Source organism: Tenrec ecaudatus, chromosome X, assembly GCF_050624435.1.
Source record: "Tenrec ecaudatus isolate mTenEca1 chromosome X, mTenEca1.hap1, whole genome shotgun sequence".
NCBI classification, from domain to species: domain Eukaryota; kingdom Metazoa; phylum Chordata; class Mammalia; order Afrosoricida; family Tenrecidae; genus Tenrec; species Tenrec ecaudatus.
The window spans coordinates 112257646-112270891 of record NC_134548.1 but is presented as its reverse complement, the minus strand read 5'-3'; the positions used below and the strand labels follow the sequence as shown (position 1 = coordinate 112270891).

Below are 13246 nucleotides of genomic sequence, written 5' to 3'. Positions count from 1 at the left end.
TTACATCCTTCACAGAATGTGGACATTTTCATTTCTGTCTTGTTGTTCCATTTCCATTCATCTAATTGTCATGCTCCCTTCCATTCTTAACTTTGTTTGAAAGTAGTTTTGACGATTTGGTCTCATATAGGTGATTTTTCAAATGAGCATAGTTCATAGGGGTGCTTTTTTTTAAGAGCCAATTTGAGGGTAGCTTGGATCAAGGTTTGAATGGTATCTCAGGGTAATAAGCCCATATAGTCTCAGTCTTTCCAATAGGTTTGTTTTGTAGGAATTGGAGGTTCTTTCCCACATTTTCTTCCATTTTATCAGGGTCAATCTATTGTGGTCCTCATTAGAATTCTTGGCAATGGTATAGAACATCACCATCTTGTTCTGGTCTCAGGGTCAATATGACCTTCGCTTGTGTAGACTCATTTTTTTTCTGTAGACTAGTTTCTTCGTTGAATCTTTGGTTCCTGAAGAAGCGGCATAAAAGACACGCTTGACCATCTCAGCTAAACAAGGAAGGAGAATCCAATTCCACATCTTCCCAAGGAGTGATTCCTATGAAGTAGAGGTCAGACATGCTTCCACCTTCCATCCTTTATCCTATTCTGATAACATCCACAGCACTCTACTTGTCTGCTGGCTTCGATAATCCATTCAAATGGTCACACAGAACTCTCAGACAATACTCATGATAAAGGGGTTATTCACTTACTTAACTAATGTTCTATAAATTAACTCTAGTTAATTCCTAACATTCATTGTAATAGCTGCACAGAACTCACAGGCAAAATTGATTAAATATAACTTCCTTAAATGCTCAGGGTTGAGTTGTTGAACAGGAAAAGTTACAAAGTTTAGTCAAGTCTGACAATAAATGCCCAAAGGGCATACCACTTTGCTATAAGCCTCAAACTGGAAGCATTCAGCTGAAGCTCCATGCGTCAGCAAATTCAGCTCCTTGAATAAAGTGCCCAAAGCACCTCACTCCAATAAGCCTCAGCCCACAGGCACTCAGTTCCACTTCCATGTGTTTGCAAGTCCAGCTTCCCCAAATTAGTGCCCTGAGGCGCACTACTCCAAAAGCCAGCCTCCATGGAAGCACTCAGCTTGCTCCAGGGGTGGGGAAACTCCATTGCTCTCGCTCCTGGTCCTGTGCTGCTCCTATGGCATTGTAGCTGTCATCTAGACCCAGGAGATTCAAAGGACAGGGATCTCAAAAGAGCTCCATCCTTCTGCTTCTCAGAGGGTTAATTTTATACACAGCAGGATGCCACTCCAGGGAAGCTTGCTTGCAAGTATTGATAAATGAATACTATCAGTATCTTCCCCTCCCTCCCTTCTTACCCGGACCATGCATGGAAAGGTCATTTGGTGGAAGTTAGACTTGGGCTAGAAGAATAATATTAAATAATTGACTGCCCTTTGTAGGTTTCTTCGGGAAGGGGACAGGTTAAGACATTTTATTTTATTTATTTTTTTAAGTTAATTTTTTAGAAGAATATTTTCTGCTTTTTAAAAAAACATTTTATGGGGGGCTCATACAACTCTTATCACAATCCATACATACATCAATTGTATAAAGCACATTTGTACATTCGTTACCCTCATCATGCTCTCCATGTAAGGCAAGGCATCAGCTCCTCGTTTTTACCCCCCTCCCTCCCCGCTCTCCCCTCCCTCATGAACCCTTGATAATTTATAAATTATTATTTTGTCATATCTCGTACTGTCCCAAGTCTCCCTCCACCCACTTTTCTGTTGTCAGTCTCCCAGGGAAGAGGTTATATGTAGATCCCTGTAATCGGTTCCCCCTTTCCACCCCACCCTCCAGGTTAAGACATTTAAAAGACACGGTTCTGTTATCCCCAGCACCTGTTCTCAGCCAGACTAACCGGCACATTTCTCACTGGTCCTTTGCCTCTCAGCCAAGCACGTGGATCTTGCCTTCTGTACTGTTCAGGCAAACTACAGCCTTTGATCTGCATCAGTAAATGCTTTATGTCCTTTCTAGTTCAGTAATTTTGGAACATTTTCTTTTTTGAAATTTAATTTTAGAACATTCTCTCACCTGACAAAGATCATTTCTTTAACTAGTGACCACGTTTCTCCCCCATTTTGGTTCCCTGTCCACCCTTGCAGCTCTTGCCATTACAAAACTCCTTTAGCACTGTCACGTGACCATCGTTGCACTCCACGCTGCCTCTTGAACAAAGGCGCTCAGCAGCTGCCCTCATTGCTTGGGCTGAGAAACCTGCTTTTCTGTCACAGTCTCAGTACTGCTGCTTCTGGTGCCTTCTCTGCTGCTGCTGCCGCTGCCACTTCTCCAGGGGAAATCTCAGATGAGCACTGTTCTCCTGCCTCTTTCCTCTCAGTGTCCATAAGAGTCTCCGTTCCTGCTTCTGAAATGGCTCACTTTATATCCAGCGTAATGGCAATACTGCCCTTTAGTGTTTCATACACCCAGTGTGCAGGCTCTCACCCAGTCGCTTGATAGGGATTGCAAAGATTATGGATTGGAAGAGTCCTGCCTCGTGATTTCACTTTACCGCAGTTCCCTTCAGTCTCTTTTGCTCCAGATGAATAAAATGCAATAATTGTATCTTAGATAGTTGTTTTTGTATGACTTTTGTCGTTGAATGTGAAGCAAACTCACCAAAGCAGCTCTATTTTTGTTAGCTGCTAGATGACTTGCCCATTTCCTACTCCCATCTTGGAAAGTTGATGGTTGGTTCACTTGCCCACTCCCCCCTTCCCTTCTGGGAAATCTCCCCTGGTGATTAATTTTAAAATGTACTCTCATATTCCCAGGTTCAGGGCGTTACAATTAGTTTAGACTATTCTTCAATATATTGTTTCTTTTGATTTTACTTCATTAATGTTCCTTTTGATGTTATGATCTGAATGGTGTAATTAATCTTGTTAGGTTAGCTAGGATGCTAAAATCAATTTGGGCATTGTTTCCCTTTTTTTGATAATAGATGTACCTTGCAATGCTTCCTTGCTCTTTTTGAAGTTACAATTAACCCATTAATTTTGCTTGCTGTTCCTGTCCATGCTTGCTTGAGTTCTTGACAAATGATAGATGAGTTTTTCTTTAAAATTTTGTGAGTCTCTAAGGGATGTTGCAGCCAATTGCAGAACCCTGGGGATGTGAGGGAATACACGTAAGGGAAGAGTGGGGGGAAATGGAGCAGAATAGCATCTTGGAAGAGTTTGACATTTGGGACATCTTTAATCTCCAACTGCTTGGGAGCAGTCTATTCATTCTAGTAAAAGAACTGTTCACAATTTAGGTTAGAATGGTAGGGCTTGCTACAATGGCCCTGACTTACTGGAAAATGTGGTTGGGGGGGGTTAGAATAAAGGTAAAAATAAGAAACCTGTGGTTTCCAAATAGAATGAAGAACACACATGGATTTAAGCAGCTGTTATTTTGCAATCCATTATTCAAGGCCACAGCTATTCATGGGATACAGAATTGGTACATGTATATCTAATTCCTAAGTATGTCTATGGAAATACAGAATCATAAGAAAAAAACAGGACATACAGTTCCTTGGTTTCAATTATCAACAGTAAGTACAATGGCAGGGGAAAAGAATGTGGGGGTGAATTGTAGCTTTGAATCAAGTCCAGAACCAGTGACAGGGCCGACTCAGAAAGCTAAAATTGTTTTATAACACCAAGAATTACCCCTCCAAGGAAAACCAAGAAACTATTGAAACCAGGGGCACACTGTGAAAGAGTTGTTTCCTCTATTTCCTTTGACTTTCCTCTTGTCCCACTATCATGCTCAGCCTTCATTTGGGCTTCAGTAAGTCCTCTCGGTTACATTACCCTTGCTCATCTCCTACCAGGCCTCCAACACCCTCCTTTCCCCCCACCTCCCCCTCTCCCATGTCCCCCTGGAACTGTCGGTCCGTTGTTGTTGTTTTCTCCTCCAGTTTATTCATCCAGCCTATCTTATTTAGACAGACCTGCGGATATACTAACATGCACACAAACAAGACAGAGCAAAACCAAGCAACAAAAGAAAAGAAAACAACAAAAAGCCAATGACAAAAACAACAACAACAAAGAAAAGCCTGTAGTTAGTTCAAGGACTATTTGTTGGCCTTTGGAAATGTTTTCTGGTGGAGTCTGGTTGAGTGCTAAGCCCTGGCCCCAAAGTCTATTTTTGGTATTCCCTGGGGACTTTGTTGCTCTGTTCCCCTTGCTGTTCTGTTGCACACCCTCAGTGTTTTGCCTCGGTGTGGTGGGATCAGATAGGGCACAATTCCCACACTGTGACTCCAGTGTTGCTCCCTGTGGGGCTATGGGTCAGTAAGGGATGTTGTCTCTCACAGTGGGGCCGGCCATATGGGCAATTATACAGGTCTAAATAAAGGCATGTGCATATATAAATATATTTGTATATGAGGATGGAGAAATAGATTGATGTGCATATATTTATAGGTTTACTATTAAGTTGGCAGATGGAAATTGGGCCTCCATTCAAGTACTCCCTCAATGCAAGAATATTTTGTTCTATTAAACTGGGATTCAATGATGGTTACCTTCCTGACACAATCGCTGAAGACAAAGCAGGTGCATAAGCAAATGTGGTGAAGAAAGCTGATGGTGCCCAGCTATCAAAAGATATAGCATCTGGGGTTTTAAAGGCTTGAAGGTAAACAAGCGGCCATCAAGCTGAGAAGCAACAAAGCCTAAATGGAAGAAGCACACCAGCCTGTGGGATCACGAGGCATCGAAGGGATCAGGTATCAGACATCGTCAGAACAAAAAATTATATCATTGTAAAAGAGGGAGAGTGCTGGGTGGAGACCCAAAGCTCATCTGTTGGCAATTGGACAACCCCTTACGGAAGGGTCACAGGGAGGAGACAAGCTAGTCAGGGTGCAGTGTACCAACAATGAAACATACAGCTTTCCTCTGGTTCCTAAATGCTTCTTCCACCCCCTCCCCCACTATTATGATCCCAATTCTACCTTACAAATCTGGCTAGACCAGAAGATGTGCACTGGTACAGATAGGAACCAGAAACACAGGGAATCCATGGTGGATGATCCCTTCAGGACCACTGGTGAGAGTGGTGATACCGGGAGGGTGGAGAGAGGGTGGTGTAGAGAAGAGGAACCGATTACAGGGATCTAAATATAACCTCCTCCCTGGGGGATGGACAACAGAAAAGTGGGTAAAGGGAAACATCAGACAGTGTAAGATATGACAAAATAACATTTTATAAAAGATTAAGGGTTCGTGAGGGAGGGGGAAGCAGGGAAGGAGGGGAGAAAATGAGGAGCTGATCCCAAGGGCTCAAGCAGAAAGCAAACGTTTTGAGAATGATGCTGGCAACAAATGTACAAACGTGCCTGATACAATGGATGGATGGATGGATTGTGATAAAGAGTTGTACGGGCCCCCAGTAAAATGATTTTTACAAAGGAGTTGTTTCTGTTTGTAAACTGGCAGCGTCAGCTTCCTAAGGAACCATTACTGAAATGCAAGATACACAGCTCAATATGGAGCAGTCACAAATGGTGACACTAGATCCAGTCACAAGGAAGATTAAATCAGAGGGGACCACCAGCCTGGTGGACTGGATATTTGTGGTGAGACTTGTGTACTCCAAGAAGGGAAAGAAACCGTGGGGGAAGAGAGACAGCAGTTAGTTAAGAAATGAAAATAATATTACTTTATAATTTATCAAGGAGCCTCAAGGGTAGGAAAAAAGAGCTGATACCAAGGGTTCAAAGAGAAAGTAAATGCTCAGAAAATAATGATGGCAACATATGTACAAACGTGCTTGATACAATTGATGTATTGATTGTTATAAGAGCTGTAGGCGTCTCCAATAAAATGTTCTTTTAAAAAAATACAGCACGCTAACGGCAACCGATTGACCTTGCAAATTGCCTTTTCCCCAACCCAGTCTCAGAAAACAGCTATTTCACGTGGAAAGGATCAAAATATACTTTCACCACATTATCTGAGACTTAAATTCTTCAGACTTCTAATCTGTTCATAATTTGGTTAGAAGAGACTTGGACTTTGTGGAGTTCTCCAGTGTACATTCCATGGGTGGCATTGTCTTAATATCAAACACAGAACAACAGGTTAGAGCAGATCTGAGACCGGTGGTGGCCCAACATGACCAGTAGAGGCTGGTTAATAAATTCAGGAAAAACCTAAGCCCCTAAGCCCACAAACAGTGACGTTCCTGGGGATACCTTTGGCAGGAGCTACTCATAACACTCCTCGGGCAATCAAGAACAAGTTACTGACACTACCAACACTTGAGTGGTCCATTTGGATTTTGGAGGGCCGATATTCCACACCTAGGGATGTTGTTAGCTCCCATGTGTAAAACCACTCAGAGGAAAACGATTTGAATGGAAGCCTGAGAAACAGCAGGCTAGGTCTGAGTTACAGAAAGCAGTCTCTCCGTGCCTTTAGGTCTTTATGGTCCATATTCACACACGATTTTGGAGGTATCTGTCACACATGCTTATTTGGAGGCATTATGTCACACATGCTTATGAACTTGTGACGAAAACCTCAAAATGTTGCCCCATGACAAAAATTGGAATTCTGGACTAGGAAGCTTCCAGAAGCTGCCTCACAAGACACACCACTTAAAAGTCAAGTACTTTCCTGCTACTGGGCATTGGTTGAGACTGCCTCAATGACAGGGGGACACAATAATCATCGTGAAACCTGAGACACAGAATCTCTTGGGTGATGTCAGAGAAACTCTCAAGGAAGGAATAAGTAGCTGCCATTCCCATAGGTCCCACCCTGGGAGCCCTTGGGAAGCTGCTAGAGCTTCCTGCCACATGGACAGTGCCCTTTGAATAACCTTCCGCTGACCAGCAGAAGGTTGCTTGGTTCAAAGATGGCAGTTCCCGGTTATGTGGACAACATCTGATGTGGAAATCTTCTGCATTAAGACCAACATATCAAAATATCGTAATGGAAGGAGGCAAGAACAGGTCAGCTCAATGGGCTGAGCTTCACACACGCTGTTTTTCTAGCCGTGATGCAAGAATTGAACAATGCTAAGAGCTCATATGTTTGGTCTGACTCTATGATCTGGCAAATGGCAATGGAAAGCGCGAGTGTTAAAGGAACACTTGTGTGAGGCGGGTACTTATGGGAAGTGCAAGGGCCATTTAAATGGTGCATCAGAGTAGGACATGTCAATGCCTTTCTGGCTCAGAAGGTAATTAGGGCCAAGAAGTGGTTTAAGGTGTGAAAATAATAATTTACAAATTCTCAAGGGTTCATGAGGGTGGGAGAGTGGGGGAGGGAGGGGGAAAATGAGGAGCTGATACCAAGGTCTCAAGTAGAAAGAAAATGTTTTAGAAAGGATGATGACAACAGATGTACAAATGTGCTAGACACAATGGATGTACGGATAGCTATAAGAGCTGTAAGAGGCCCCAATAAAAAGATTTAAGAAATAAAAAAGAACCAGCAAGTGGACATATAGGTATACTCTTGAGGTAGCCAATTGAATCCACGAGACGAGCGGACATGGGAGTGCTGCAGCAATGCAGGGATGGGCTCAGTCTAGACACATCCTTCCTACACTTTCTGAGGCACAAAATGCCAATGAGGACTGCCCTGTCTGCCATCAAGAAAGGGACAGGTTGCAGATGGCTATGGGACAGATTCCCCAGGGGAAGGCTCTGCACACAGCTGGCAAAACAATTATATCAGACCAATAAAGCAGTAGCAAAAGGGAAAAAAAAACCAAATCCAGACTCACGGCCATCAAGTTATTTTTGACTCATGGCACTAGCACCTGCACCACTGGTCCTAGGATTACACCATCCAGAAGGGGGTGAAGGGGTCAAGTGATGTTGGGAAGGGCTGTACTCACTTTAACACTAGTGGCATAGTGGTTACGTGATACACTGCTACCTGCAAGGTCAGCAATTTGAAGCCACCAGTGGTGCTCTGCAGGAGGATGGGGCTTTCTACTCCTATAAAGTTACAGTCTTTGAAGTCCACAAGAGCAATTCCACCCTGTCCTATAGGATCACCATGAGTCATTGGTACCAGGTGACTATAGCTGAATCATCACAGGAATAAATACTTACTCTGGACTGGCTCTTACATATTCAAAGACACATGCAGATGAGCAAAACCAAACCAAGCAAAAACACCATCAAAGAATTAAAACAAAAAATATTTTACCAATTTGGACCACCAAGTTCTATCTCCTCAGGCCTAAGAGCACACTTTATAGCCCCAAGGGTGAAGGGCTCAGCACTGGATGAAGAAGCATCCTATTAGATGGACATACCATGTTGCATACCACCCTTAGTGAACTGATAGAGAAATGGAATGGTCATTTGAAACATTTGTTATCCAAAGGCAGGGGGATAAAGGCCTGAGGGGCTGGCTTTCACGACTTCCTGAGTGTGTGCTCACACTCAACATGAGGAGGACAAAGGGAGCATAGCTACTGGATAGATTCCTACATTTCTCAAGAAGGTTGGGAGAAGAAAGGGTGGGGACAGATGCTGGTGCCAGTGTATGGTTCTTGCCCACATCACCTGAAATGACCCTCCACCCCCTGCTCGATGGTGCAATCCTAGAAGCAGGGGTGATCACTCAGCAAGAGACTGTAACCATACCCCTGAACCTGTATGCAAGAATTCCCAAGGGCCTGATAGGACCGATTGTACCTTCTCTTCGTTGAACAAAACTGGAGTTGACTGTGAATTGTGTCATATTACCTAGTGGTCAAGAGTGTCCACTAGTCCTGTAATTATGGAGCCCCACTGAACAAGAGTGGGAAGGGACTGAGGGAGTTAGTTAGGCTTGCTGGTCTTGCCACCAGCAATCTGAACTGGCACAGCAGCTGAACCTGATGTCTTTTCCCAAGATGGAAACGTTTGGGGAAAATCAACGACAAATAGAAGAAAGGAGAAATAACAGTTGAAAGAAAGTACAGGAATGGGTTATGCAGTGCAGAAAAACTCACATTGTGTTCATTCCTCGAGAGAGACTCAGAGCAAGTGAATACTCTTTCTCAGTCCAAGTACGAATGGGTTAATGGCTAGAAGAGCCAGGGGCTGGCCTCAATTCCTATGGCCCTTGTAGCCGTAACTCCTTAGGTGATGCATTATCATTTTGGATTCTGTGCCTATGGCTAAAATCTCATTTTGGAGGGAGCACGTATTCTGCTATACTAGCCGACAGGATTAGGGTCGCATTAAGACCTGACCTTAGTAGAGGGCATGAACTAAGGCATGTCCTTTGTTTCCATGGGATCCTCTTTAAGATTACTAAAAGGTGTGATTTAAGACACCATACTTTATTTTCCTTTGGTACCATATAAATACTGGTGCCCCTATACATTTCTGCCACACAGCCCCTAAAAAGCCACACATCTATTTCCTGACTGAGTTTTGGTGGAAGCAAGACCTGATAGGATTTTTAGATAATTTTGGCTTCTGGCTCTAAACCTAGCACTTGGCTTTTCTCTGCCAGACCTTTAGATTTGGGATTGAACAGCACCCACCAACACGTGCGGTGTTTGTTTCCAGTTTTGTGAGCTTCTGTGGGACATTGCAGTGAATCATAAAACCCAGAGACCTGAGTGATATATTCAAGGGAGGAGTGGCGGGTAGGGTGGGGGAGGAAATGGAGAATAGTACCATGGAAGAGTTGGACAGTTGGGAATCTTTAAACTCCAATGTCTTGTGACTAACCTGATATGGATTCTTCGAAAAGAAATTACCACCACAGAGCCCTCTATGATTATGTGTGGACACGTCCTTTGATTTCATACAAGCCCTCTGATTTTATAAAGCATGATAGTTAGAAGCCTTATCAGATGGAAAATACACACTAAGATACCCATGTCAACTGAGATATGGTTTTTCTGGGTTACTGAAGTGGAATTCAATTCAAATCACAATCCATTGTCTGGCTCAGCGATTAATCTCGGGACACAGCCCCCTAGGGAAACCAAATGTTTTGAAGCCTATAAAGAGAAATATAAAATATACTTATAAAATGAACTAAAAATGTTACTATCTACTCTGCTTAGAGCTAAGAAATGCAGTGAGGCCCTGAGTCGGTACCCAGATGAGGATGTGTAATTCTGAGTTTTGGGGAGCAGCTTTACCTACACTCCATCTAGAGGTCAAATCGGAGCTTTGGCAGTTCAGGGATTGTGAAGAATCATAGGGGCATTGTTATCATAAGGGTTCCCTATCAGTAGCTGTCGGCAGAGGGTACAAAGCATCGCAGTGCCCAGAAGATATGGTAGTACCCAAAGAAGGGTACCACTATCTTCTCAGATACCTGGACTTGTCCCTAGGCACCTCCAACTCTTCTCTGAGTGCCTTACAGGGTCCAAGATCCTGCTACTTACTGCAAGGGAGCCAGCCCAACACAGTTCGCATACTCAATACCTCACTGGATCGACTCACGTCCTGTGAGGCAAAGATTACCCACATTTCATAGATGACAAAATGGACTCTTCGAGCCATGGATCTGTAGTAACTGCCAAGTGAGTTCCCCCAGCTCCAGGATTCAGAAGTGATGCAAGTTTTACCTTTCATCTCAAGTTCTGACAAGATATTTAAGTGTTTTCCTGACCTACATAAGCTTACTAGATAGTTCACTTGCTTATCATGTATTGCTTCCCGTTTTCAGCTTTTATTCATTTTGTGATATACACAAGCCATGTCCTTTAAGGAAAAAATGGAGATGAGGGAACCCAGACTGCCTTGGTGGAGCTATGGAGCAGTAGAGGAGCCAGTACTCACCTGATGTGGTTCGACCCAGGGGATAGGGCACACCAGCAGAGGATTGACACCCAGGGTATGTTTGTAAAACTCTCACGTGATCGGACGCATTTTTGAGTGCAGGCGAGAACTGTTTTTGTCAGCTTACAAGAATAATCCTTGTCTCCTTTCTACTCCCATGAAGTTACAGTCTTGGAAACTCACAGGGGCAGTTGTACCCTGTCCTATAGGGTCACTAGGAGTCAGCATCGACTGGATGGCCGTGAGTGAGGCTTCCCAGTGTACACACTTTCACAGTTTCCCTGGTGCTCAGATATATTCCGCACATAGAAGTTTACAAAAATGGGCTGATACTGTATATGCAGGTACAAACAGTTTATTAACATTTTACAAGGTACTGTGAACATCTCTCCCATGCACATGGGTGAAAGCCCCCACTGACACACAGCGCGCTGCAGTGGGGTCCAAGGCTGCTGGTAACAAGTGACACCTAAAGCAAGGTAAGTATCAGCACAGGTTAGAGCACAGAGCCTGGCAGAAGCCTGCCAGGGAAAGCAGGGTTGGCACGATTCCCATCTGAGAATCAGAATGGAAAGGCAAAGGGATTAAAGGTAGGGGACATCCTGTAGGCCTTTTTGGCCCCTACCTCCGCCCCTGACTCCTCTGACCCCCCGCTGGCCCCTAGGGGGGAAAGGGTCCTGGACCTCTCTTTGCAACCAATGAAAGCCACCCACTTTCTGCTTTTTCCTTAGCTCTTCCTGAGCCCTTGCCATGTCACCACATTCTCTCATCATCATCTCCTCGCTGCTCAACTGCCTTTCATGCAAGTCCTCAGGAGAGTCCCTGGGGGAATCATCGGTGCCCCTGTCAGTTTTCCTTTTGGCTTTCCTGGGCACGTGATCTTCAGCCGGGCGCTTCTCGGAGGTCTGGGGCTCGCTCTCAGCCTTCCGCTGGGCCTCCCCTTGAGGAGCGCCCTCATCTCCCGGCTTTCCCTGCAGAGCCTCCTGCTCTCCCTCTGGCTGCCCCTCAGCCCCCTGCTCTCCCTCACCACCTGGCTTCCCCTGGCATTCTGGCTTCCTCTCCACCTCCGACTGCGCCGCCTCTTCGGACTTCCCTTCCTCTTCCGGCTCTGCGTCACTCTTTGGTTTTCCCTGGGTTTCCAGCTTGCCTTCATTTTCACTGTAGACTTTTTCCATGGCGAGATTCTACGCCTTTTCCTGTCCTGGGGGGTGGGGGGGGAGGGAACAAAGGTAACTGAGGCCTTAGGAGTGGGTCCAGGTCCCAACAGCACATGCACCTTCGCTGTAACCCGGCCTGGCCTCTATGCCCACCCACCCATTCCTTCCCCACACATGAGTCAACTGGTTCCCAGGGAGGCCCTGTCACCAGCTCTTCTTCCCGAGTGGGAGAGTGTGTATGTGTTGGAGAATTGTGTGCTCCCCCAAATTCTGTTCAGCCCATGCCCTCCACACCACCCCCAGGCTGGGCGCCAGGTCCAATGCTCCCCCCTTCCTTCCCCCTCCCGCCTCCCAGACCTGCAGGGCTTCTGGATAGCCTTCTCCTCCTTGGTGAGAGCTGGGAACCACAGAGGACAGACTCACAGACCTGCAGACAAGACAGGAGGCAGGCAGGCCATTCAGTGGATACAAAGTGGCAGGGGTCTTGCCCTGAATCCTGGCCACCTCACCCAAGGATTCCCTCCCCCACCTGCCAGTCCTCCACCCCCCCCACCCCACCCCCCACAGCCGCCATTTCTTTTCAGGCCTCAGGCGCCAGCTCAGGATGTTTTCCAGATTGGGGGCTATGGAAGCCTCCTCATGGCGGAGGCAACCTGCCCTATCCCATCCCCCTTTCCCCACTGGTCTGTCTTCCCACCAAGGCGCAGAAAGTGGGGTGAGGGTAGTACCAGAACGTGTTTACATTTCAATGTCGCACTGCGGGGGCGCTCGCACCCGCACTCGCACAAGCAGACTCTAAATGGCCTGGAGGGCACAGAAGAGGGTGGGCGGGAAGGCAGACAGGCTGGGCGCTGTGGCGTCTTTCCCATCACCTGGCCAAGGCTGCTCCTAATCTCTTCCAGGTGCACCCTATCCTATCCCGCGCTGTGAATTCCCCCCACCCTTCCCCTCTCTTACCTCCAGTTCCCGGAGCCCGCTCTCACCCTCTACCCTCCCGCCGCGGGTCTTTCAGCAGTGCCACACACACACCACACACCACAACACCAACCTGTGGGAAGGAGCAGGTCTGCACCTCCTGCGCTTGCTGCAGCCTGCCCTTCGCCCCTTGCCCGCAGCCTGGGCAGAGCAGCGAACTGGTGCTGCCAGCGCCGGACCTGAGCACTGTGAGGGCGGGAGCGCGGGTGCGGGGTCTAGTGCCCACGTCCACGCCCGGCTTGTCACGTGGGCACCTCGCGTCACCCGCGGCTGCCCCCCGCCCCTGCCCTGTCCACCTCACCCCCATCCCCATCCTGGAATTGATCGATTAGG

General features: G+C 46.2%; 1 protein-coding gene across 1 annotated transcript; it reads right to left on the bottom strand.

Moving 5' to 3' along the window:
* Nucleotides 1-11238: 11238 nt before the first annotated feature.
* LOC142434518 (transcription elongation factor A protein-like 3) lies at nucleotides 11239-11956 on the bottom strand. The gene has a single exon (XM_075539221.1). It carries the CDS (start codon nucleotides 11954-11956, stop codon nucleotides 11366-11368), a length of 591 nt encoding a protein of 196 aa, XP_075395336.1. The 3' UTR covers nucleotides 11239-11365.
* Between the last annotated feature and the right edge of the window lie 1290 nt (nucleotides 11957-13246).

Coding starts and splice junctions, on each gene's coding strand:
- LOC142434518 (XM_075539221.1), bottom strand. CDS start 11,956: ATGGAAAAAGTCTACAGTGAAAATGAAGGCAAGCTGGAAACCCAGGGA.